The sequence below is a fragment of the Crinia signifera genome, chromosome 9, assembly GCF_055691185.1.
Source record: "Crinia signifera chromosome 9, ASM5569118v1, whole genome shotgun sequence".
NCBI lineage: Eukaryota > Metazoa > Chordata > Amphibia > Anura > Myobatrachidae > Crinia > Crinia signifera.
Genome location: NC_139225.1, coordinates 126,226,443 through 126,249,508, shown reverse-complemented (window position 1 = coordinate 126,249,508; position 23,066 = coordinate 126,226,443). Strand labels below are relative to the sequence as shown.

At 43.1% G+C, this 23,066-nt stretch overlaps 1 protein-coding gene across 3 annotated transcripts in view; it reads left to right on the top strand.

The window, feature by feature from the left end:
- Positions 1-19,473, top strand: part of LOC146035959 (cytochrome P450 2F3-like) — an 81,794-nt gene extending 62,321 nt beyond the window's left edge. For all 3 annotated transcript variants that reach the window (XM_083159688.1, XM_083159687.1, XM_083159686.1), the window contains exons 4-10: positions 2,697-2,846; positions 5,374-5,534; positions 7,446-7,622; positions 9,033-9,174; positions 12,219-12,406; positions 14,478-14,619; positions 18,718-19,473. In XM_083159688.1, coding sequence (XP_083015814.1) covers positions 2,697-2,846; positions 5,374-5,534; positions 7,446-7,622; positions 9,033-9,174; positions 12,219-12,406; positions 14,478-14,619; positions 18,718-18,899 — 1,142 coding nt within the window. In that variant the 3' untranslated portion in view covers positions 18,900-19,473. The remainder of the gene's footprint in view (positions 1-2,696; positions 2,847-5,373; positions 5,535-7,445; positions 7,623-9,032; positions 9,175-12,218; positions 12,407-14,477; positions 14,620-18,717) is intronic.
- Positions 19,474-23,066: the final 3,593 nt, after the last annotated feature.

Sequence of the window (23,066 nt, the reverse complement as noted above, 5' to 3'; positions counted from 1 at the left end):
TTTTAAACAGCTCTCATATAGAGCGACAGAGATTCCGTTTCACACGCTCGTTTAGCGCTGTAACTCTCTGGCACAATGTGGCCATATGTTTGATCCATAACAGAGTTAGTTTACTGCTCTTGAAGACTATACAGATTATAGAAATCGCGGCAGACGGTGCTGGAACGCACCGGGACCGCTGTGGAACGCACGGCCATATTGGATTGATAGTATTTTCGGCCGGCGGACCAATCAGCTGGTGGCATTTGACACATGTGATCAGGGACGCATGAGCCTTGCAGGCACCAGTAGGTACTGCACCAGGCTGTTGATAATTACCACATTAATCTGCTATATAAGGGAGCCCTAGAGAACAGGATCATTGTACTTGAAATGCTTGTGCTGTACGGATGTGCCAGGTGAACTGTCTTGACAAAGGCCCTATAGTGGCCGAAACGTCGACCTCATTACAAAAGTAAGATGTTTTGTATCTTTAACAAGTACCATTAAATTACTATTGGTCTTATTGGTGAGTGCTCCTTGTGGATCTATTTCTGGCTCTACACCTGTGTATATCAAGGTTTCTTTCTACTGGGTGATGCACCCGTACTCACGATGTTTTGTGTTGTATGACGCATATAAAGGTTTCTTTCTCCTTTTCTTTGTAAGAAATGCTTTTATTTTAATATACAAGAAATTAAAAATATCCCAAGAAATTTTGCTTATTAGGATAACAGTAAGAATACAGATGGTTCAATTACCACAAATCGCGGGTCCGTGGATATGGGGGAGGGCTAAAATGACATGGTAGTGGCATTTCGTGTCAGTTAAGCCCCGCCACCTCTCTGCAGCCCGCAAGCCAAGTGATATCAGCTTTGTCCCCGCCCCCCCTGATGTTTTGCCTCTCTGGGCTTTTCCCGGAGAGGTGAAAATTAAAGTAGGCAAGTATGCAGTAGTTATTTATTGTGGTATTGATTAGTTCACAAAAAAAATACAATAGATTCTTTTTATCTGCAAATGAGTTTGCATAAAGCTGTACCCAAATAGTGCCTAAACGCCACTTGAATCTATGTCTTTACCGGGATACGGTCATTGGGTCTACAGCAAGTTGGTCGACAAGCATCTGGTCGACACCGTTAGGTCGACATAGGGATAGGTCAACATGGGTCAAGGTCAACATGTGTCTAGGTCGACACAAGCATTAGGTCGACAGTGTCTAGGTTGACAGTCAAAAGGTCAACACAGGGTTTTTCACAGTTTTTTGAGCCGACGTGCTGAAAGGTGGTATTTCATGCCCTATCATCCACTAGGGAGTGGTTTTGAGAATAAAATAGTGTGCCAAAACTGTGCCCATGTTGACTGTGTCGACATTCGGGTAAAAAAAACCTGTCGACCTTTTGACTGTCGACCTAGACACTATCGACCTAATGCTTGATTCGACCTACTGACCGATCGACCTAAACCCATGTCGACCTAGACCAGTGGCGTAGCTACGTTTTGGGCGCCCCCCCGCCGTTAGGGGGGGGGCGCCCATACCCACCCCCCGCCGCCGCCCCGTTGAGCACCCCCCCCCGTCGCCCCGTCACCCATGCTAACCCCCTCCCCCGCAGTCTTACCTATCGTGCTGGTCCCGGCGGCTCCGTCCGTTCATCTGCTGAGGACCACCACAAAATGGCCGCCCCCGTACAGCAGACAGTTTCAGAGAACTGTTTGCTATATGGGGGCGGCCATTTTGTTGTGGTCCTCATCAGAAGAACGGAGCCGCCGGGACCAGCAAGATACGTAAGTCTGCGGGGGATTGGGGGGTAGGTAACTATAGCACGGTGCTATAGTTACGCCCCTGACCTAGACCCATGTTGACATTGCCCCATGCCGACCTAGAACCATGTCAACATTTCCCCATGTGGACTTAATGGTGTCGACCTAATGCTTGACGACCAACTTGCTGTAGACCAAACGATCCCAACCTGTCTCTACATAACCAAATTTGGCATATTAATATTGTGAGGGAACGATTGCTTCAGAACACCAGGGGCCTGATTCATGTTCAATGAAAGGGTGTGGCAGGCAGGGGGCATCTGGAGGGGACCGTTCACGTCACTGCCCACCCCCTTTTACTGCCCAATTTATACTGCACATGACTATGTTGCATTGCTGTCATTATTCTGGTACATAACATGCATGTATTAGCCGTATTTACTGTATTTTACTGTACTATTTACTCTGTAATATTATGGTTGACCAAAGTCTGTTGCAGATGACCACACCCCCCACCCATGTACAAAAGTCTCCTACCATCATGAGTGCTTACCCGACCACTGCGACCAGCAGAAGTTATTATACTGTATTCCCCAGGCACACACCTGCAGTGTTTCTCTCCCTGCCTCATCTGACTAGCTAAGGCTCAGACACGTATGAGAGAACCTGCCCTCTACAGGCTGCTCACTGCACAGCAGCCTCTCAGCAACATTAAAGGGACGCAGCTGCCGTAGCTCTGCCGGGTTGTCACTGCGGGCGTGCGGACGGACGGCCTGCTCCTCTGCTCTCACTTGCACAGATTGATTGGTGGGCAGGGTACTCAAACCCCCCCATCCCTACTTTAACTACAGGGGAATTCTGTATAAGTGAACTAGCCACAAGATTTTGGTCATTTACCCAATTTAATCTTTTGCACGTTTGATACTTCTGATTAAATACCCACATTTTTCACTTTGCAGATATGGCTTTCACCAATGGTCCTATGTGGCAGAAACGCAGACGCTTCATTTTGCTCACACTGAGGAACTTCGGTATGGGGAAGAGGAGCGTTGAAGAACGAATACTGGAGGAGGCACATTTCCTCCTCAAAGAGTTTGAGAATACGAAGGGTAATCACTCTTCATATAATTTTTGACCGGATCTTCACTTTATTTATACCCCTTTTACACCAGAGGTTGGACCCGGGATATTGCCTCTCCAGTCAGGGGCAGGGCATGGTGTAAATGGGCTGAAAAAAAATAACACGGGTACTGTTCCCCGGGAATCTGACCCGGCAAATGTTCAGGGTCGGACACGGGGCTTATCCGGGGCTCAGGGTGGTGTAAATGGTCATTATCCGGGTTATTTGACAGGAAGAAGGGCGCAAAGAGCTGATTGGTGCTTCTGCGGCTCTTGCAGATAGTGTCATCTGCCGGAGACCCGCACATGGAGCAGCAGCAGCAGCAGAAGCAGCGTTACCACGCTGTGTGCAGACTGTGCCCTACACTACAGCAACAGTCTGTGCTGGAAGCACTCTCCCCAGTTAGTTTACAGCCTCAGCTGCAGCAACACATGCTGGCTGTCACACAGTGTGTCCCAGAGTGTTACAAGTTTGTATTCATACGCATCTTCATCTTTCTTTATGAGAATGCATTACATCTATAAAGATTCCAATGTATGATGATTTTATGCATATTTTCAGCTTAATAAAGCAAAAAAACTTGAGGAGTGTCATGTTCCATTTGTTGTGACCTCATCAACAAGCCAAAAATCCATTTCTTAATGACAGCAGCAAGGAAAGACAGGGCTGATCCGTTTTCAGTGTGAAAGGGCCTTACCCGGGAATAACCTGGATTGAAGTGCAGTGTAAATGGGGTCTGAGGCAGGGCATGCCCTGGCAATATCCCGTGTTCGATTTCCCGGGTCCTATCCGGTATTCTGGTGTAAAAGTGGTATTATACAGATGTGCCCCCCCCCCCCCCCATCATTAGGTATCCGGTCCCCGGGTCAACAAGTTCGACCACTATTGGTTGACAATGACTAGGTCGACACCTAATAATGGTCGACATACCTTAGTTTGACAATGACAGAAGGCCGACACCAGGGCCGGTGCTAGGGTGTCTGGCGCCCTCCTGCAAACCATACTTTTTGCGCCCGTTCACATTGCGATTGCAACAAGCTGCAGCCCGATTGTGGGAGCGTATACAACATGCGATCCTATGGAGGATCTCGGGTGCATATACATACACATCTCAGTGCTGTATCCGCAAAATGTTGCAAAAATGAATCGCATACGTTATGGGCTAGATCGCATCGCACGGCATGCTTGCAATGTGTGTGCAATGCGATCGGAAAGCAGTACAAAAAGTATGTGCAGCACATACTTTTTGTACTGTGCGATGCCCGCAGGAGTGCACATTGCATCGCACGCTGCTATTGCAGCATGTATGGCCACCTTTAGGCACATAACCCAGCCCATTATTTAAAAAGTGTCTAAATTAATATCTCACTGATCTGTGCATGGTTCTGTGGTTCTGTGGTTCTGTCAAATTTCCCAGACTGGACCTGGTGTATTTATTTTGCGATTTTTTTGGGGTCATGTTTAGGGAGCGAGTTGAAAATGTGCACCCTATTACATTTTGAACAATCACATTTTTAATTTTTTTTGCTAGGTGCCTCGGATCTATAAACAAGAAATAGAATGAATATACTGAACCAGCACAGACTAGATCACAGAATATATTAAAACCATTAAAGTCAATTTAAAAATAACCATAAAATAGCATATACAGTTAAACATTCAATATAATATGATTTCATGAGCAAATCCCTTTTGCAGTAGTTAACATTTCCTGTGAAATATTATTTAATGGGTATATTAAAATAATATGTTTGTATACAGACACTAATGATGTACCAAGGTAATGTATCTCAATATTCCTGTGTAAATATAGATAACCGTGCTCTGATTTGGAATTGGTATTTGTTGGACCAGTAATGTTCTCCCTATCCTGGGCTGCAAAAGGATATTAAACCACAAAGGGGGAAATTTACTAAGATAACAGTTGCATTTCAAATGGGATGTTGCTTTGGGCAACCAATCCGATACTCTCCATTATCTTCTATAAGGTACTAAATAAATAAGAAGTAGATTCTGGTTGGTTGCCCATAGCAACATCCCATGTGAAATACAGATGGAGCCACTGCCATCTATCTCTATAATAGGATTAAGTGAGTAATTGGATTACTCTGCTAATCCCCTACTCTATTGTTCTATGTATTGTATTGCAGCTGAGAACAATAGTATAGCCATGGCTAGCCATCCTGAGCCATGGCCTAAGAAAGTTAGATGAGATTGGCTCCTACTGTACAACGCCCATTTTAGTAAATTTCCCCCAAAGTCTCTCACTAGAGAAGAATGTAATGCCGCCCTTGTTCAGCCGCTGTTCGGAATGCCGGCGGAACGTTTTTTTAAAGGGGCAATCACTTACAACGCAAAACCATGCCTTGTAAGTGATTGCCCTTTTGTAAAAAGTGATTGTTGGATACTCTATACAGTTACTGTTTGGATACTGTATACAGTTAATGTTTAGAAATGTATATATGTAACATTGGTTGATGAACTAAATTTTAATTACACGGCTTACTCTTCCGTAGGGTCTCCAGTGAACCCCGGCAGATTCTTTGCACGATCAGTTGCCAATGTTATCTGCTCCATTATCTTCGGAAGTCGCTTTGATTATAATGACAAGAGGCTCAAGGCAATAACTGAGAGCATCAATAATAACTTCCACGTAATGAGCAGCACATGGGGGACGGTGGGTATATACAGATTTGATTATTTAAATATCCCAAAATGCAGTATATTTAGTGTTCATTATAGCACCTTACCCCTTTCAAAGCCTGTGCAGTTTCCATTCCCTACCTGGGGTGCCATTCTCTGCTGTGGTGCACTGTGCTAAAGAAAACATGGGAGACAAAGGGCCTTATTCTAGTTCACTCTTTCTGACAAAATCCTTCTTAGATAGACAAAACCATGTGCACTGCAGGGGGGCAGATGTAAAATGTGCAGAGAAAATTAGATTTGGGTGAGTTATTTTGTTTCTGTGCAGGGAAAATTCTGGCTGCTTTATTTTTACACTGCAATATAGATCTCACTTTGAAGTAAAACTCCACCCAAATCTAATTCTCTCTGCACAAGTTACATCTGCCCCCTGCAGTGCACATGGTTTTGTCCATCTAAGAAGGATTTTGTCAGAAGGAGTAAACTAGAATAAGGCCCAAAAGCTGTTGTTTACATGGTGCACCGTGCACTTCAGGATATTAAAATGTAACTTTTATTGAGTCAAAAAACGGGCAAATTTGCATGTATTTCCAAGATTGCCAACTTAATAGGATGCGAATTGTGGTAAAAATCTATCTTTGTGCCGTGGAAACAAAGTTCCCCTATGATTTTTGACCCCTGAATTTCTAAAACCAGGTTCTTTGAGCACGAGGCTGGTTATGCTCAGGAAGGGGGACCCCACGCTGTTCTTTTTTTTTTTCATTTTTATTTACAAAAAACACACATTAACATGTCTAAGGGCAGTATTCAATGTAAAAAATTTGCCGTGTTTTATGGCGAGTTTGTGCTTTTCTCGCCATAAAGCAACCCTATTCAATGTGCACTTCTCGCCGTCTTTCTAAGTGATTTTCGCCGTGTCTCTCCATGTAGCAATTCTCCATCTTTTTATGGAGAAGTGGAATGTGAACTATTAAAATAAAAGGGTTTTTGTTTTAATTTTGGTGTAAAAAAATCAGGAATTTTATTCTGAGAAGGGGCATGCTATTTTTATTCATGAATATATATTTTAATTTAAAAAAAATATATTTTTTTTTTACACAGAGCAGCCAGCAGGAGGCCGGGAGCTGAGCCGCTCATTAGATATTAATATATTCACTGCACCCGATCATTACATATGCATGATCGGGAGCAGTGAATATACCCGGTCCCCTGCTGGCTCTGGGGGGGGGGGGCAGCTTGTGCTGCCTGGCTCCCGGGGAGCCCACCTCCCCCCCACATACGTTCTGTGGCAGGCAGGGAGACTTCAATCTCCCTGCCTGCCACCGTTCCACGGCTCCCTGCCGCAGGGGTTAAGGTTCGCCGCGAGGGGCAACTCGCCCCTCCGACATTGAATACGGAGAGAGCGAGTGGCAGCCAGCCCTTCGGAACGCAGCGAGTGTGCAGCGAATCCTAAACAGGATTCGCTGCACACTGCGAAATTTCACATTGAATACTGCCCTAAGAAATCGCACATTTGAACTAATTCGGACATTTTCATGACTGAAATTGACACCTTTTCACCCATTAAAAAATCGATTTTTAAAAAAACTTCCCGATTTAAAAAAATGCAATTTTGTGCGATTTCAGAACCTTACTAAAAATCACATCCTAACAAATGTGAGTGACGCTGGTATTTTATCCGATATTTCTCTCACAGAGATGTTGCCGGTTAATGAAGGTTAAAAAACCTCTGGCGTCTTATTCTATTCAGATACATCCAATTGCTTCTAAATATATCCCTTTCACTGCTGGCACATTATAGCATAGTAATGAGATATAGTCAGCATTCTGCTATATACCACATGAATGACGATGATGTAATTATTTCTGTGGATGGAGAATCCTTTAAAGTCAATGAACAATAATAATAATAATAATAATAATATTGTATTTTATTTCTATTCAGTTATACAACATGTTTCCAGGCATAATGAAACATGTTCCAGGTCCACACAGGACAATTAGGAAAAACTTTGACGATATTTATGAAATCGCAGATGACATGATCAAGAGCCATGAGAAAACACTGGACCCGAACAATCCTCGTGATTATATTGATTGCTTCCTCATCAAGATGAAGCAGGTAATAATAGTCTCATGCTAGAATTACTGTATGAATGGTCTCACACCTGCTTAGATATAAGGGTCTAGATTTAAAGTATGGCACTGTGCACATTACATTTATTTATCATAAATCAACAGTAAAAATATAACAATAAAAATAATATATATATATATATATATATATATATTATTAGTTCCACACAGGTCCATATAGACCGGGCCGGCACTCCAGAGACTGACACCAAGCAATAAGGAGACTACACCATGTCGGCTTAATATATATTAAGCTGGTATAGTTATAACTAGCAACATAGATGATACGGTGAAAAACTCGACCTAAAAAATAGGGTAACCCGTAGTATGGATCTACAGTATATCCCTCAAATGGCACACTCCCTCTAGTTCCAATGGAGTTCTACAGTATACTGTACTATTGTAGCTTGATGAGGTGTACCATCTTTAAATTGTGCCCAGCTACATGTTGGACCTTATTCAGGTTCAGTCGCACGGTCATGTGCGTTCGCACACGGCCAATGTTTTATCTTTTCACATTTCTGCACATGTGCATGCGCTTGTTGCGTGCGGCCACGGCAAACAGAATGTTCAGCAGGTGCACACACCCAACCTTGCGGCCACAGGGCTGGGGGTGGATAGGCAGTGGTGTGGTCCATTGGCATATGGGAATGCCCAGCGTTTCATGGGCATTCCCATGAACCCACATTGTAATGACTATAGATATGTCCTAAAACATCTAGCCTCAATACACCGTGCAGCGAGAGATGTCTGGTGGCAGTGAGCTAGCAGGTCTTGTGCAACTCTGCTTGTATCGGATGACTTTTTTTTGCCAAAAATGCATCTCAGTCGCAATGCAACAAGCACTTGTATATCTGTGTGCATCTAAGTCTTCATACAAAGCACAATGGCACAGATATACCAATGTTGCTTAACAAATTAATCCACACAGTCTCGTGGTGCATCCCAGTCATGTCACATTGGTGGTACTTCCACCAAAAGAGATTACTGAAGCTAGTACAGACTTGAGGGTTCTGGTGTGCAAAGACAGGCTATTTGGTGTGACTGCAGCTAAGACGTATGAAGATATGTAATCTAGTGCTTCTCCAGCACAGTCCTCACCCCTGAGAGTTCAAGTTTTCCAAAGAGCCTATCTTAGCAGATGTGTATTACCAACTGACAGAATGTAAAGGTTTACAGGTGATCTGGAAAACTCTTTAGGATCTGGGGAACCACTGCCCTATGTGACAAGTCCGAGTGATATTGTTTGAAGATATATCTTATTTAATATCCATATCTACAGAGAAAACTAATTTCTACTCCACTAATAGTGCACTTGAATTATTTCTGCTTTCGTGACACCTACTTGTAAGATTGCATCTGTTCCTATAATGATATAATGCTGTCATGTGTTCAGGAAGTTGATGACCCAGATTCTGCATTTTACCTCGAAAGTCTGAGGAGAACCATTCAAAATATTGCCTTCGGGGGTACAGAGACAACCAGCACAACTCTCAGATATGGCACCTTGGTCCTTATGAAGCACCCGGAGGTGGCAGGTAATCTCACATGTACAAAATGCTGGGTATATTATTAGCATTTTTAGTTCCACCAATTGGTAACAAACCAATCATCCTCAAGGGTGGCTGGCTTATTACTCTGACTGGGCTTATTTCCCAGGGACCATGCTGACAAACAGTCCGCAGGGCAGGATTTAGACCTGATGCGACCTGACTAGCAAAATAATGGTCTGGGCCCCCTTTTTTAAATATACTATAGGATTTTTTTTCGTGGTAGGTAGGAGTGGGCAGGCTACCTTATATTACAACAAACTATAAAACATATTGGCCTTAACAGAGAAAAGAATAAAAGACATTGGCTCCAGATAGGAAAGAAAATGTATTGGCCACTGACAGGTACACATTGCCCCTCACAGGAAAAAAATAAAATATGTGATACCCCTACTGAAAAAACCCTCACATTAGCCCCCAATAAGGAAAAAAAAGCAACACTGGCCTCAGACAAGGAAATAAAAACCATAATATATTATATATCAGGCCAACTGCTGTGATTAACTCTTTGAGTGCCAACATTTCTATGAGAGATGTTACAGATGTCCGCTAAAAATGCCAACGTCGCTCACATTTGTTATATAAATTCAAATAAAAATTGTTGTGTAAATAAGATTATATTTCCTATAGAAAGGTAAACATTACAGGTTATATATTGAATAAAAATGTTTGCTTGGCAATTTTTACACCTTTTTGTCAAATTCACTTGGCACTCAAAGTTAAATAGCAGTTAAGGTGCCAATCACATTAGACTGCCCGGGGAGAACATCACAATACACCACTTGCAATATAGCAGCAATGATGGCCATTATCTTACACCAACATGGATCCTAATAAGGACATTCATCATGCTATTTCATATAGATTTGTGGATCACACTATACCAACAGAGATAACCCGCACATTACAGTATATTGGTAGAGATCCCAGTAATATGAGAAACATATTTTGATAGCTCCTGGGGTAGTGTCGGAAAGCAGACACTCTGGGCCAGATGTACTAAGCCTTGAAAAGTGATAAAATGGAGAGTGATAAGCGACCAACCATCAGATGCTAACTGTCACTTTTCAAACACAGCCTTTGGCATGGCCGTTAGGGGCAGATTGGCTGGCAATTTATCACTTTTCAAGCTTAGTACGGTACATCTGGCCCACAGGGAGAGTGTGTAACTGCTCATGCTCATTCTGGGTTAGCCAGAGACTGTGCTATTTACTTGCCTACTTTTGAAAACTAGTTTCAGGGAGATTATAGTTGGTAAAAGAATTTTGCAAAGCGCCCCATTGAAGTGGCATGCCATGCTCCTCCCAAAGGGCATATCTAGTTTTATATATGGAGAGATTGGGGAAAGAGATTGTGAACGTGGCACCTAGAAGCGTGGGTGTGTACTGCTACATCTGAGAGGAATCTTTTTAAATGACTTATATCCAACTGTAGATGAGCCCCAAAGCAGTTAGTAAGAGATACTATACTTGGTAAAGTGCTGGGAAATGGCGCTGATGATTCATTGTAAATGTATCTATCTCTCATTCCTTTTCCCCCAAAAATGTAACAGTGTAATGTGGGCTAGGTGAAATGAGGGAGATTACTAGACTAATGAGGGAGAGAGGGAGATTGCTGTTATTTCAGGGAGTCTCCTGCAGAATGCAGGAGGGGAGGTAACTATGATATAACAGTGTAATGTGGGCTAGGTGAAATGAGGGAGATTGCTAGACTAATGAGGGAGAAAGGGAGATTGCTGCTATGTCAGGGAGTCTCCGGCAGAATGCAGGAGCGTAGGCAGCTATTCTGTGCTCACAGGCACCATAATAGAGCTCTGGGCCAGTATTAGTGGTATTAATACTGGTCTGAGCCTTGTTACTGAGCCTCTGTAAGTCATTAAACTAGGGGCCATCCTTTGTGATGGATCAAGGGACAGGACGGATGTTGCAGGGCCCAGCCCAACTTCAAATAATTGGCAATCAAGATGCACAAAACGTGAACATACTGTATGTTGGCCAAGCCGCAAGTGTACACACACACACACCCACACTCACACTGGCAAGAACACATGCAAACCTGAAAATATACAGCACAGATCACAATACACCTTGGTAACAAAGATGCCCTTTAGCTTCCAATAAAAATAGAGGAATTCATGATGAAAACTTGCAGGGTGCATATCTCAGTGCATAGTTCCACAGTAATTCAATGTTGGACACTATTTCCGACAGGGGAAATAGTGGCCGCCGCCTATTCAATACTGCCGCATATTGTAGAATTTACGGCCATTTTTCGGCATTCCGTGTCCATTTTCGCCGACAGCCGGAACATTGAATTTTGGATGTTGAGTTACAGTCGAGCTGGACGAAAACGTCCTGGGATTCTTACTGTCGGGACATCCAGAGTCCCATACTGAATACCCCTTCATCTAGCTTTAGGCAATACATTGTGTATTAGAAGTTATTAGATGCGTACTAGAACTCTTGTCATTTTATTGGTCGTCAGTTCTTGTTTTTTGATTTTCAGTTGATTTTGGATGATTTCTTGGGGTAAATGTACTAAATGGGAGTTCTATTGAAGAAAGGATGTTGCCCATATAAACTAGATTCTATCTATAATCTTTTAGAACAGTGGTGTCAAACTCATAGCCCTCCAGCTGTTGTGAAACTACACGTCCCAGCATGCCCTGCCACAGTTTTAGCAATCCATTATATAAAATCTGTGGCAGGGCATGCTGGGATGTGTAGTTCCACAACAGCTGGAGGGCCGTGAGCTTGACACCACTGTTTTAGAAGGTGCTAAATTAATAAGAAGTAGAATCTCATTGGTTGCTATGGGCAACATTCCATCTTCAATAGAACTCACATCTTAATGTATCCCTTAGCGTTCGGTTTTGATTGCAAGTCAATATTTCAGTCAAACCTTTTATTTTTATAAATGTTTAGTTTATTTCAGCAAAATTAGTGAAACATAAAAGTTAGCACATGCGCTTTGCAGTAGATGTCAGATTTTATTCATTCATGTCTCATTGAAATCTCTTCTCCTTGCTACAGCGAGAATGCAGGAGGAAATTGATCGAGTTGTGGGAAGACATCGAACCCCTTCCATAGTGGACAGGACTAAGATGCCATATACTGAAGCCGCTATCCATGAGATCATGAGGTTTTGTGATGTGATACCTGTTGGTCTTCCTCATCAAACAGCAAAGGATACAGTTTTCAGAGGATACTCCATTCCAAAGGTCAGTAGGCCCTATCTGTGCAACTTAAATATATATTTGGAAAGGGTGGCGGGGGTCTGTCAGTGGTGACGGCAGAAGTGTTTAAAACACTGGGCAGCCCTCTGATTGGCTGAGCTATCTCAGCCAATCAGAGGGCTGCCCAGTGTTTAAACAATTCTGCCGCCACCACTGTCTGACCCCCACCGCAGCGCTAGTGCTTCTTGCTCTACATAACGCAGCCCTCTGCCCGCCCTCTTCCAGCACCCGGTGTGCCATCTCAAGATGGCATGCGACATTGGGTGCTGCAAAGGGGGCACTTTAGCACCACAAGATGCGGCGGGTTCGATAGACATTGCACTGCGATGTTGCATCGAATCCGATCGCACATATGTATGGGCAGCATAAGGGGTAAATTTACTGAGATAGGAGTTCTACTGAAGATTGGATGTTGCCCATAGAAGCAATCAGACTGTTTTTCTTATCTTCTAGAAGATAATAGAATCTGATTGGGTGACCATAGCGACAATCCTATCTTCAGTAGAACTTCCATCTGAATAAATTTACCCCTTAGTGCACTACTCAATGGTATTAACAATTGAAATGCCCCCTTTGGTCTTTATCCATTATTTCATACTAGTTAAAAGCTCATCAAAATTACAGAAACCAGGGCCAGATTATAGGGGGTTTACTATTCACACAGAAGCCAGAATCATATCAGCATGGGATGCAATGGGGCAGCTTGGCACCCTCTCAAACATGACAGAGGCAGTGGAAGCACTTGCCTCTGGTTACCCAGGCAGTATCACCTTTACAAGCAGTCTACTGCCATAGGGTTCTGTTCTAACTTCTGTCCTAGCCAGCTCTGTCTCTTCTCACAGTGGTATTTCTGGGAGGTGATTACATGGTCAGTCTTAGGTAGGGGGTATTGAATTATGGATTCCAACTGTCAGTATGTTCTGACAGCCGGAATCCTGCCCTGTTTTCGCCTGGTTTGACCCTTTATCCACAATCGTAATTCAATGTTCCACCTGCCAACTGGCTAAAAGGGGGCGAGTCGGCAAAAATGGTCGTGGATTGTCAAGATCCGGCTGTGAATTCAATAATCTATGGCCGTTTTTGACTTAATAGATCTGACTAATTTTAAAGTAAGATCTGTTTTTGTCCAGTTCCTCCTTCAATGCTGTCGAAAACTACAGCATTTAATTGGAGCAAATGGTTGATTGTTATTGGCTGCCAGACATCAGATTTCCTCGACTTCATCTTCAGTCTCCTCGACAATTTTGACACCTACTTCTGAACTGATGCTGATTTTAGTTCTACCAGCTATACCCCTATTCATACTGTATTTTTCAACACACCCTGTACGTTACCTTGTAATTTGTTTTTTGTTTGCTATGTACGGCGCTGCGGACACTTTGCGGCGCCTTATAAATAAACGTACTACTACTACTACTACTTTTCGTTTCAACCATCCATTTTGAACAGATATACCTATAACTGAGGCTCCCAAACGTGGTCAACAGTCCAGGTTTATAGTATATCCATGCTTGGTCACAAGTGGCTTAATTAGCACCTAAAGCAGTGTACACATGGTACAATGTACTTTCTATTCAATCTGGATTCGATCCCGATAATGCATGGCGCCGTGTACACATTCGATTTAGACTACATAGTAAAGATCTGTACTATAGTCTTGCCTGCACAGCCTATAATTATATTCAAATTCGATGCCCGTGGGGCCGCTCATCAGGTTCGAATCGACATCAAATGCGTTTGATTTTGATTTGATTTTGCTTATATAAGCAAAATCGAATTGAAAAATAAACTATATCAAACCGTGTATATGACCTATTATTCAATTTTATGCATATACTTAAAACTAGAGATGTGCAGGGTAAAACCGACCCGCTTATCTCTACTACAACCTAAGCCATTAGGGTGCAGCAGATCAAAACACTAATTCACCTTCCTACTGCTGGCCCATTGGCTGCACATACAATAACAAATAATAAAATGAAAAGTATGTTTCTGGTGATTCTTGTTATTGTATAATGTTCTAACATGCAATAAAACAATGTTCTATCTCCTCTAGGGCACTCTCGTCACCCCGATGCTGCACTCTGTTCATTATGATCCCAATAATTATGCGGATCCAAACAAGTTTGACCCAAACAATTTCCTGGATGACAAAGGTCGTTTTAAGAAGAATGACGCCCACATGCCCTTTGCTGCAGGTGAGATGGATATGGATCAGGGTCGAAATTTTAATGTGTCCTGTGAAATGAATGCTTTTAAAATGCAATGGTCTCCTACAGATGTGTCCTCATACAACATTCCTTTTGTTCTATAGGAATAGCGTTACCTTTTTCATTACTTTTTTTTTTTTTTTTTCAATTGTAATTCTTAGTTGAAATATGGTGCGATCCACAGGGGCTGGATCCAGAATTGTTCGCTAAGCTTGTTTGTAGCCTAGCAAACAGGTAAATGCCGCCCCTCCGCCGCCCAACCGGATGGCTGCCCCCCCATTGCGGGAATCCCACATTTGCATGTGAGCGCTTACACATCCCCTCGCATGTGCCTGAACGGAGGAGAAAACATTTGATGGTTGCCTACTTTTCAGATGGCCGCAGATTGCTGAATTGTGGGCGGGCGCTGACAAAATATGACATCCGCTGCTGCCCCACACAGGCAGTGTTGCAAGTAAGGGGGTACAGCGTGGTACGGAGTACCTGTAAGAAATATGTTGCAGGTACGCAGTACCACTTACCCCCTGACCCACTGTCAATTCTAGTTTTATTTTAAGTCTAAATATAATGCATCCGCAGCCTGCCCACCCAGCGTTATGATCGGTGCTGTATGCAGCTACCGGCTACTGCTGATTTAGCCTGTCCCACTGACAGGCATCAGCAGCGCCGACAGCATGAAGAGCAGGCTCCACTATTGTAAGCATAAGCTGCCCGGCTCTCCCCCAAGCAAGAGCCAACCCACCCCCAGTCATTCCCTGTTTCTCATTCCCTGTCTCCTGATTCCATGCTACTATTGTCATTTAGTCTCTCCTCTAGCTTTGTGTGACCACGGCCCCTCATGACACATGGCCACACCCATTTTTTTGGTGGAGGCTATCAGTACCACAGAGAAAAAAATTCTACTTGCACCACTGCACACAGGCATAGAAACGCCCACAGCCAAATGTAATGGGGTGTGAGAATCAGAAAGTGAGAGATTTTGGGAGAGTTTTCGGGGATGCGGTCATTTGGTCTACTGCATTATGGTCGACAGTCATTAGGTCGAATCCATTAGGTCGACATGCTAAAAGGTCGACATGACTCTAGGTCGACATGGGAAAAGGTCGACATGATTCTAGTTCGAAAGGTCATTAGTTCGACAGGTCATTAGTTCGACAAGGTCATTAGTTCGACATTGTCTATGTCGACATTCACAAGGTCGACATGGAGTTTTTCACTGTTTTTTGAGCCAACATGTGCCGACAGGCGGTATTTCATGCCCTACCATCCACTAGGGCGTGGTGGGAGAATAAAATAGTGTGCCGAGCGTAGCGAGGCACCGTGCCCGACGCATAGCGAGCGCAGCGAGCGATGCGAGGGGATGCAGTGCACTTTAAACTGTGTCCATGTCGACTGTGTTGACATTCAGGTAAAAAAACAGTGAAAAACCCCATGTCGACCTTGTGAATGTCGACATAGACAATGTCGAACTAATGACCTTGTCGAACTAATGACCTGTCGAACTAATGACCTTTCGACCTAGAATCATGTCGACCTTTTCCCATGTCGACCTAGAGTCATGTCGACCTTTTAGCATGTCGACCTAATGGATTCGACCTAATGACTTTCGACCATAATGCAATAGACCAAATGATCCCAACCCGAGTTTTCGGTACTTATGTAGTAACTGGGCTGCCGATTTTGAAATCGGGTCCATCGCATCGCATCGCACCCGACCATATCGCATGCGATGCGATGCGATGGACCCGATTTTTCCATAGGATTCAATGTTAAAATGGACTGAGTCCATTTTAACATGGAATTCAATGGGAAAAGGGGTCCTTTTCATACCCCTACTATCCAAGTGGGCATGGAGTTGGATATAAACCTGTGGCGAGCGTAGCGAGCCACCGAGCCCGAAGCGTGGCGAGCGTAGCGAGCCCCGCGAGGGGACACAGAATACCGTCCCCTCGCGGGGCTCGCTTCGCTCGCCACGCTTCGGGCTCGGTGGCTCGCTACGCTCGCCACAGGTTTATATCCAACTCCATGCCCACTTGGATAGTAGGGGTATGAAAAGGACCCCTTTTTACCATTGAATTCCATGTTAAAATGGACTCAGTCCATTTTAACATTGAATCCTATGGAAAAATCGGGTCATCGCATCGCATCGCATCGTATGCGATGCGATATCGTATCGCATCGCATCTGATTGTATGCCTTAACTTAAGGCATACAATCAAAAAATCGGCAGCCCAGATACTACATAAGTACCGAGTTTTCCTATCTATTTAAAGCAACAATCATTTACACTGCAAAACGAGTTTGATTTGGCCATGTAATTGATTGCCGCTTTAAAAAAATGGGAACACTCTCCCAAAAACTCTCACTTTCTGATTCTCACACTCTATTACATTTATCCCCAGTGTTTTTATGGGGATGCCTATAAAACACTAGGTGTTCCCCTGCCCGCCCCTTCTGGCTAGTATGAAGCCCTTCACTCCTGGGGTTTGCACATTCACATAACCGTGCATGCGCAAACCCCAAACACCAGGGAAAGGGCCGAATTCGTCCCACTACTAGTGAGTCTAAATTGGCCCCTAGATACTTTGTGATAGTTTTTTAGTTACAAAGGAATCAATATAAATTTGCAGATACAGCGTAATGATACACATTGCCGGCCACTCGTAGCAGACCTGTCTGTCGTCTTCTTGCACAATATTCCTATTATTTCGTATTCAGCTTTTCATTTTACAATACGGTACTTTGCTTTTTGCATATTACATTACATTACACATTAATTGACTGTAGACCTCCGAGACAGGATTGTCCCGAGGCACAAATCTGGGGAAGGGTACAGAAAAATATCTGTTGCTTTGAAGATCCCAATGGGCATAGTGACCTTCATCATTCATAAATGGAAGAAGTTTGGAACCACAAGGACTGTTCCTAGAGCTGGCTGGCTGTCTAAAGTGAGCTATCAAAGAGAAGGGCCCTAGTCAGGAAGGTGACCTAGAACCAGATAGTCACACTGTCCGAGCTACAGCATTCCTCTGTATAGAGGTGAGAACCTTCCAGAACGATATCCATCTCTGCAGCAATCCACCCAACAGGCCTGTATGGAAAAGCACATAGCAGCGCGCCTGACATTTTCCAAAATGCACCTGAAGGACTCTCAGACCATGAGAAACCAAATTCTCTGGTCTGAAGAGACAAAAATTGAACTCTTAGTCTAGAATGTCAGGCGTAATATTTGGAAGAAACCAGGCACCGCTCATCACCAGGCCAATACCATCCCTACAGTGAAGCACTGTGATGTCAGCACCATGGTGTGGGCATGTTTTTTAGCGGCAACAACTGGGAGACTAGTCAGGATAGAGGGAAAGATGAATGCAGCAATGTACAGAGACACCCTGGATGAAAACCTGCTCTAGAGCACTCTTGACCTCAGGCTTGGGCGACGGTTCATCTTTCAGCAGGACAACGTCCCTACAGTATGCACAAAAGCCAAGATATCAAAGGAGTGGCTTCAGGAGAACTCTGTGAATATCCTTGAGTGGCCCAGTCAGAGCCCAGCCTTAAATCCGATTGAACATCTCTGGAGAGATCTAAAAAAGGCTGTGCACCATGATTCCCATCCAACCTGATGGAGCTTGAGAGGTGCTGCAAAGAGGTATGGGTGAAACTACCCAAAGAAAGGTCTGCCAAGCTTGTAGGATTATATTCAAAAAAGACTTGAGGCAGTAATTGCTGCCAAAAGTCCATCAACAAAGCATTGAGCAAAGGCTGTGAATACCTACGTACATGTGATTTCTTCATTTTTTATTTTGAATAAATTAGCAAAAAATCGCCCAAAAACTTTTTTCACATTGTCATTATGGGGTATTGTGTGTAGAATTTTGAGGGAAAAAAATAATTTATTACATTTTGGAATAAGGCTGTATAACAAAATGTGGAAAAAGTGAAGCAAAAGTGAACACTTTCTGGATGCACTGTATACATATATAAATAGAAATTGTTGAAAATTTACATTTAGTAGATATACAGTATCCCCAGATGTCCTAAAGCAAGTTTCACTATACACATGTCTAATTATTTCTCTCTGAGCAGGGAAGCGGATATGTATAGGGGAGAGCCTCGCCCGGATGGAGCTGTTCCTTTTCTTCACATCTCTGCTTCAAAATTTCAACTTTAAACCAGTGGTTGACAAGGACCAGATAAATGTGAAACCAACGGGAAGTGGACTGGGGAGTCTTCCTGCTAAGTACAAGTGTTGTGTTTTCCCTCGCTAGTCTACTGGTCTGGCTAAATTCCAGTCTGACAATATGATTTCATCTAATTCAAAATCCTTTTTGAGAATAAGCATTATGTAATCAAATAAAACTGTCATAGAAAAGAAATATCAAGAAAAGTAATACAGGATTATGACAGAAATGTACTTAGCTAGTTCAGTTTTGCCTAGAGATCGGGGGAGGGGGTACTAATTACCCAGGCTCAGGACTGACCGAGGTGCCCAACGTGGCTCCCATTACCTGCCAGCTGAAGCAACTCTTCTCAACTCGGCGCATGATGTTGTGCTCTGGGTGTAGTGTGGCCAAGAAAGTGCTAAATTACTATTTTTTCTGTATTTCATTCTAATTGCCAGGGCCGGCGCCACCACTAGGCAAATCTAGGCATTTGCCTAGGGCGCCGGCCACTGGAGGGCGGCATTTTGCCCCCCGTGCCGCGGGGGTACCTGTCCTGCGGCGCTGTGTATTTAAAGCTGGTGGCGGAGGCAGCGAGGGGTCCCTGCACTGCAGTCAATAAGAAATAACGTGCGCTATCCGCCGGGCTATGCGGAGGCGCTTCTGTTGGGAAAACACTGTCCGCACGCTGATTGGCTGAGATTCAGCCAATCAGCGTGCGCCGTGCGGCCAGTGTTTTCACAACAGAAGCGCTTCCGCATAGCCCGGCGGATAGCGCTCGTTGACTGCAGGGACCCCTCTCTGCCACCGCCGCCAGCTTTAAATACACAGCGCAGCAGGACAGGTACCCCCCCCGCCCCCGGCACTGGGGCGCCCCCACCCCGACTCGCCTGGGGCGCACCGGTGCCTTGCACCGGCCCTGCTAATTGCACATGGTCACGCCACATACCATTATTAGACCATGGCCCCTAAAAGGTACCTGGGGCCCAGCAAGACTGCCCTGGGTTAGTTGAAGCTCCACTTGCTGGAGATAACCACTTTTAGGACTGACAACCCTCCAAACAAGGCTCACAGTTTTGTTCTCACTATTTATATGTCCATACAGAAATGAAGATATAAATAATAATACAAAGGAAATATACAAAGTAAATATTGATAGCAAATACGTTGTTGAAAAAAAATATGATTATTTGGTTAAGGCAGTTATAAATCAAGACTGGGTAAGAGTACCCCGGAACAGACTGTTTAGTCTTTGAAATAGAACACATGTAAATTTTGTGTGAACTGTGTAGAAGGGAGGTAATTGGGAAGAACATTTCAGTGAGGTTCCATGGGTGGTTTAAGTATATGTTAATCTTGTCTAAAGAGTTAAGATTTGGGTGCAGCCCCCAAAAAGTTCAATCACCATGAGCGAGAGAAGATAATTGAGGGGAGATGACATACTCTGGGCCAGATGTATGAAGCAGTAATAAGGGAGGAGAAGTGATAAAGTGCCTGGTACTTTATCACCAGCCAATTAACTCCTGACTGTTAAGTTACAGGTTGGGTTTGAAAAGGGACAATCAGGAGCTGATTGGCCGGTCATAAAGTACCAGGCGCTTTATCACTTCTCCTCCCTTATCACTGCTTCATACATTTACCCCACTGGGTCCTATCAATCTTGTACTTCATAAAGAAAGGCAGGATATTGGGCATTGATGATAGTTAGTTTGGTGTGGGAGGGATCAAAATATATTTGAATGTAGTGTAATATTATTAGAGTACAGACAGGTAAAAGATACAATTACAGAACCCAAACACGGTACACGTACTGTATCTTAAATAATATAGTGACATGAGGGTGTGTTTTGTCTTTAATATTTATGCTTATTTATGTCCAGTCAGTTCATTGTCTCATAAAGGGGCAGATTTATTAAGCTCGGTGAAGTGATAAACGGGCTGGCACTTTATTACCGGCAAATCAGCCCCCAACTGTCAAGTTACAGGCTGGGTTTTAAAAAATGGCAATTGGGAGCTGACTGGCCGGTGATAAAGTACCAGACACATCTCTTCAATGGGCTTACTAAATCTGCCCCCAAATGCTTTATAAGCACTATATTAGCCATTTACTTAATTTTCAATGTGTTTAACAATACATAGTTGCCATTGGGCATCAAATTTGTGTGTTTCCTCAAAAAACTAGTTGTGCAAATGTAGGCATGTGATGCCACATTGTGCTGTGATTTTCAACCCTTTACAACATTTATTTGAAAATAAACTGTACGTCTGAAAAGCCATTTGCAATGTTTATAACAAGCCAGTGAAAAATGTAATTAATTACATAGTCAATTCATAAAACAAATAATTAAATATGTACACTATAGCGAGGGTTCTCAGCTCCAGTCCTCTAGTACTAGTCATGTTTTGTGGATTTCTTTAATCATGCACAGGTGATTCTATTGCACCGGGTCAGTAATGATCCCACCTGCTCCCAAAGACAGAAATCCTAAAAACATGGGGTGAGATTTAATAGGATGAGAGTTTCAGAAAGTGAGAGATTTGGTGAGAAATCTCCAGTTTTTTTAAAGCGGCAATCATTTACACTGCAAAATAAAACTGGTTTAGCAGTGTAAATGATTGCCGCTTTAAAAAAACTGGAGATTTCTTACCAAATCTCTCACTTTCGGAATCTCTCATCCTATTAAATCTCACCCATGATCTCTTGTAACTTCAGAGTTGAAGCTGAAAACCGCTGCACTATAGCATTGCTCTATGGAACAAGGTAATCAGAATGAGTTGCTGAACGACTGCATTGTGATCCAAGATAATATATTGCTTGAATAGGATCATTTGTGTCTATTTACAAAGCAACATTCTTCAATAAAAGGCTATTAATCATTCTTCTGTCTCCATTCATTGCCTGTGATAAGTGTTTTTGTTTTAATAACGTACGCTGATATAATGTGTATAATGCAGTACAGTACATTACTGTTTTACAGTATGCATTTTACATGTATTGTATTTATCCTTTTTATTACAATGTAAAGATGGCCATACATCTACAGATCGATTGTCAGATTGGGCTGGTTGGAGAAAAATCCTGGTAATGGATGAGAGCAAATGACAGTTGACCATTTGCTTTGAAATGCTGAAAAACTGCCAAAAGCTGTCATTCAGATAATTCCAGGTTTTTGTTCCAATCAGCCCAATCTGACAATTGATCTGTAGATGTATGGCCATCTTTGGGCCCCATAAGGCCATAGAAACAAGTAACATATCTTTCTGTAATATAATTCCCCTTTTACACCAGCCTAAATGACCTGAGTTTTTGCACAGGGTTTGCAGGTGGTGTAAACGCTCTGATTTTAAATGAACTCGGTTGCAAGACCCGGAATTTCAACCCGAGAATCGATCACGGTAGAACACGGGTTCAACCCTGCTTGCTGTGCAATGTAAACGAGTAACGACCTAGGATCCGATCACTGCAATGCAACAGCGGGTGCTTGGAGATGCTCTCATCTTGAACTCTTTTATATATATATATATATATATATATATATATATATATATATATGGGCGGAGCTGGAGGACGGAGGTCGTGACGCGGCAACGCAGTGACGCGGCTGGTCCGGGATCCAGGCTGAGAGTGCAGCGCGAAATTGTTTGAGAGTAATATATGTGTTATATATCTTATAACACCTGTACTTGTGTGAGTTTTTAATCGCTTCAGTAAAGTTTCTACTTTTAAACTTTAAATACTACACTATGGTGCGCCTCCTTTTTTCTTTCTATGCATTTTACAGATTGGGCTGAGTTGGAAGGGCCCTAATAGGAGTGCAGCACGGCCTGATTTTATATATATCCTGGACATTCTCCTGCAGACATCAGCGCTTAAAGGATAAACTGGTTTTTGGATATATATATATATATATATATATATATAATGCAAGAAGGTGCGGAACTCGCACGGCGAAAACAGCAAACAAATAATCACTCGGTAAACAAGTTTGCTGGTCAACGTTTTAAATGTATTCCATTTGTCATCAGGAATACATTTGAAACGTTGACCAGCAAACTTGTTTACCGAGTGATTATTTGATTGCTGTTTTCGCCGTGCGAGTGCCGCACCTTCTTGCATTATATTACTTCCTTGTGAAGGCACCGTACGCAAGTTACTTGAAGTCACTGGGAGTGCCAAGCCCCTGTACAGTATATATATATATATATATATATATATATACTTTTAGATATATATTTGATAACTCTTCAACTATAAACAACAACAAGGGGGTGTCT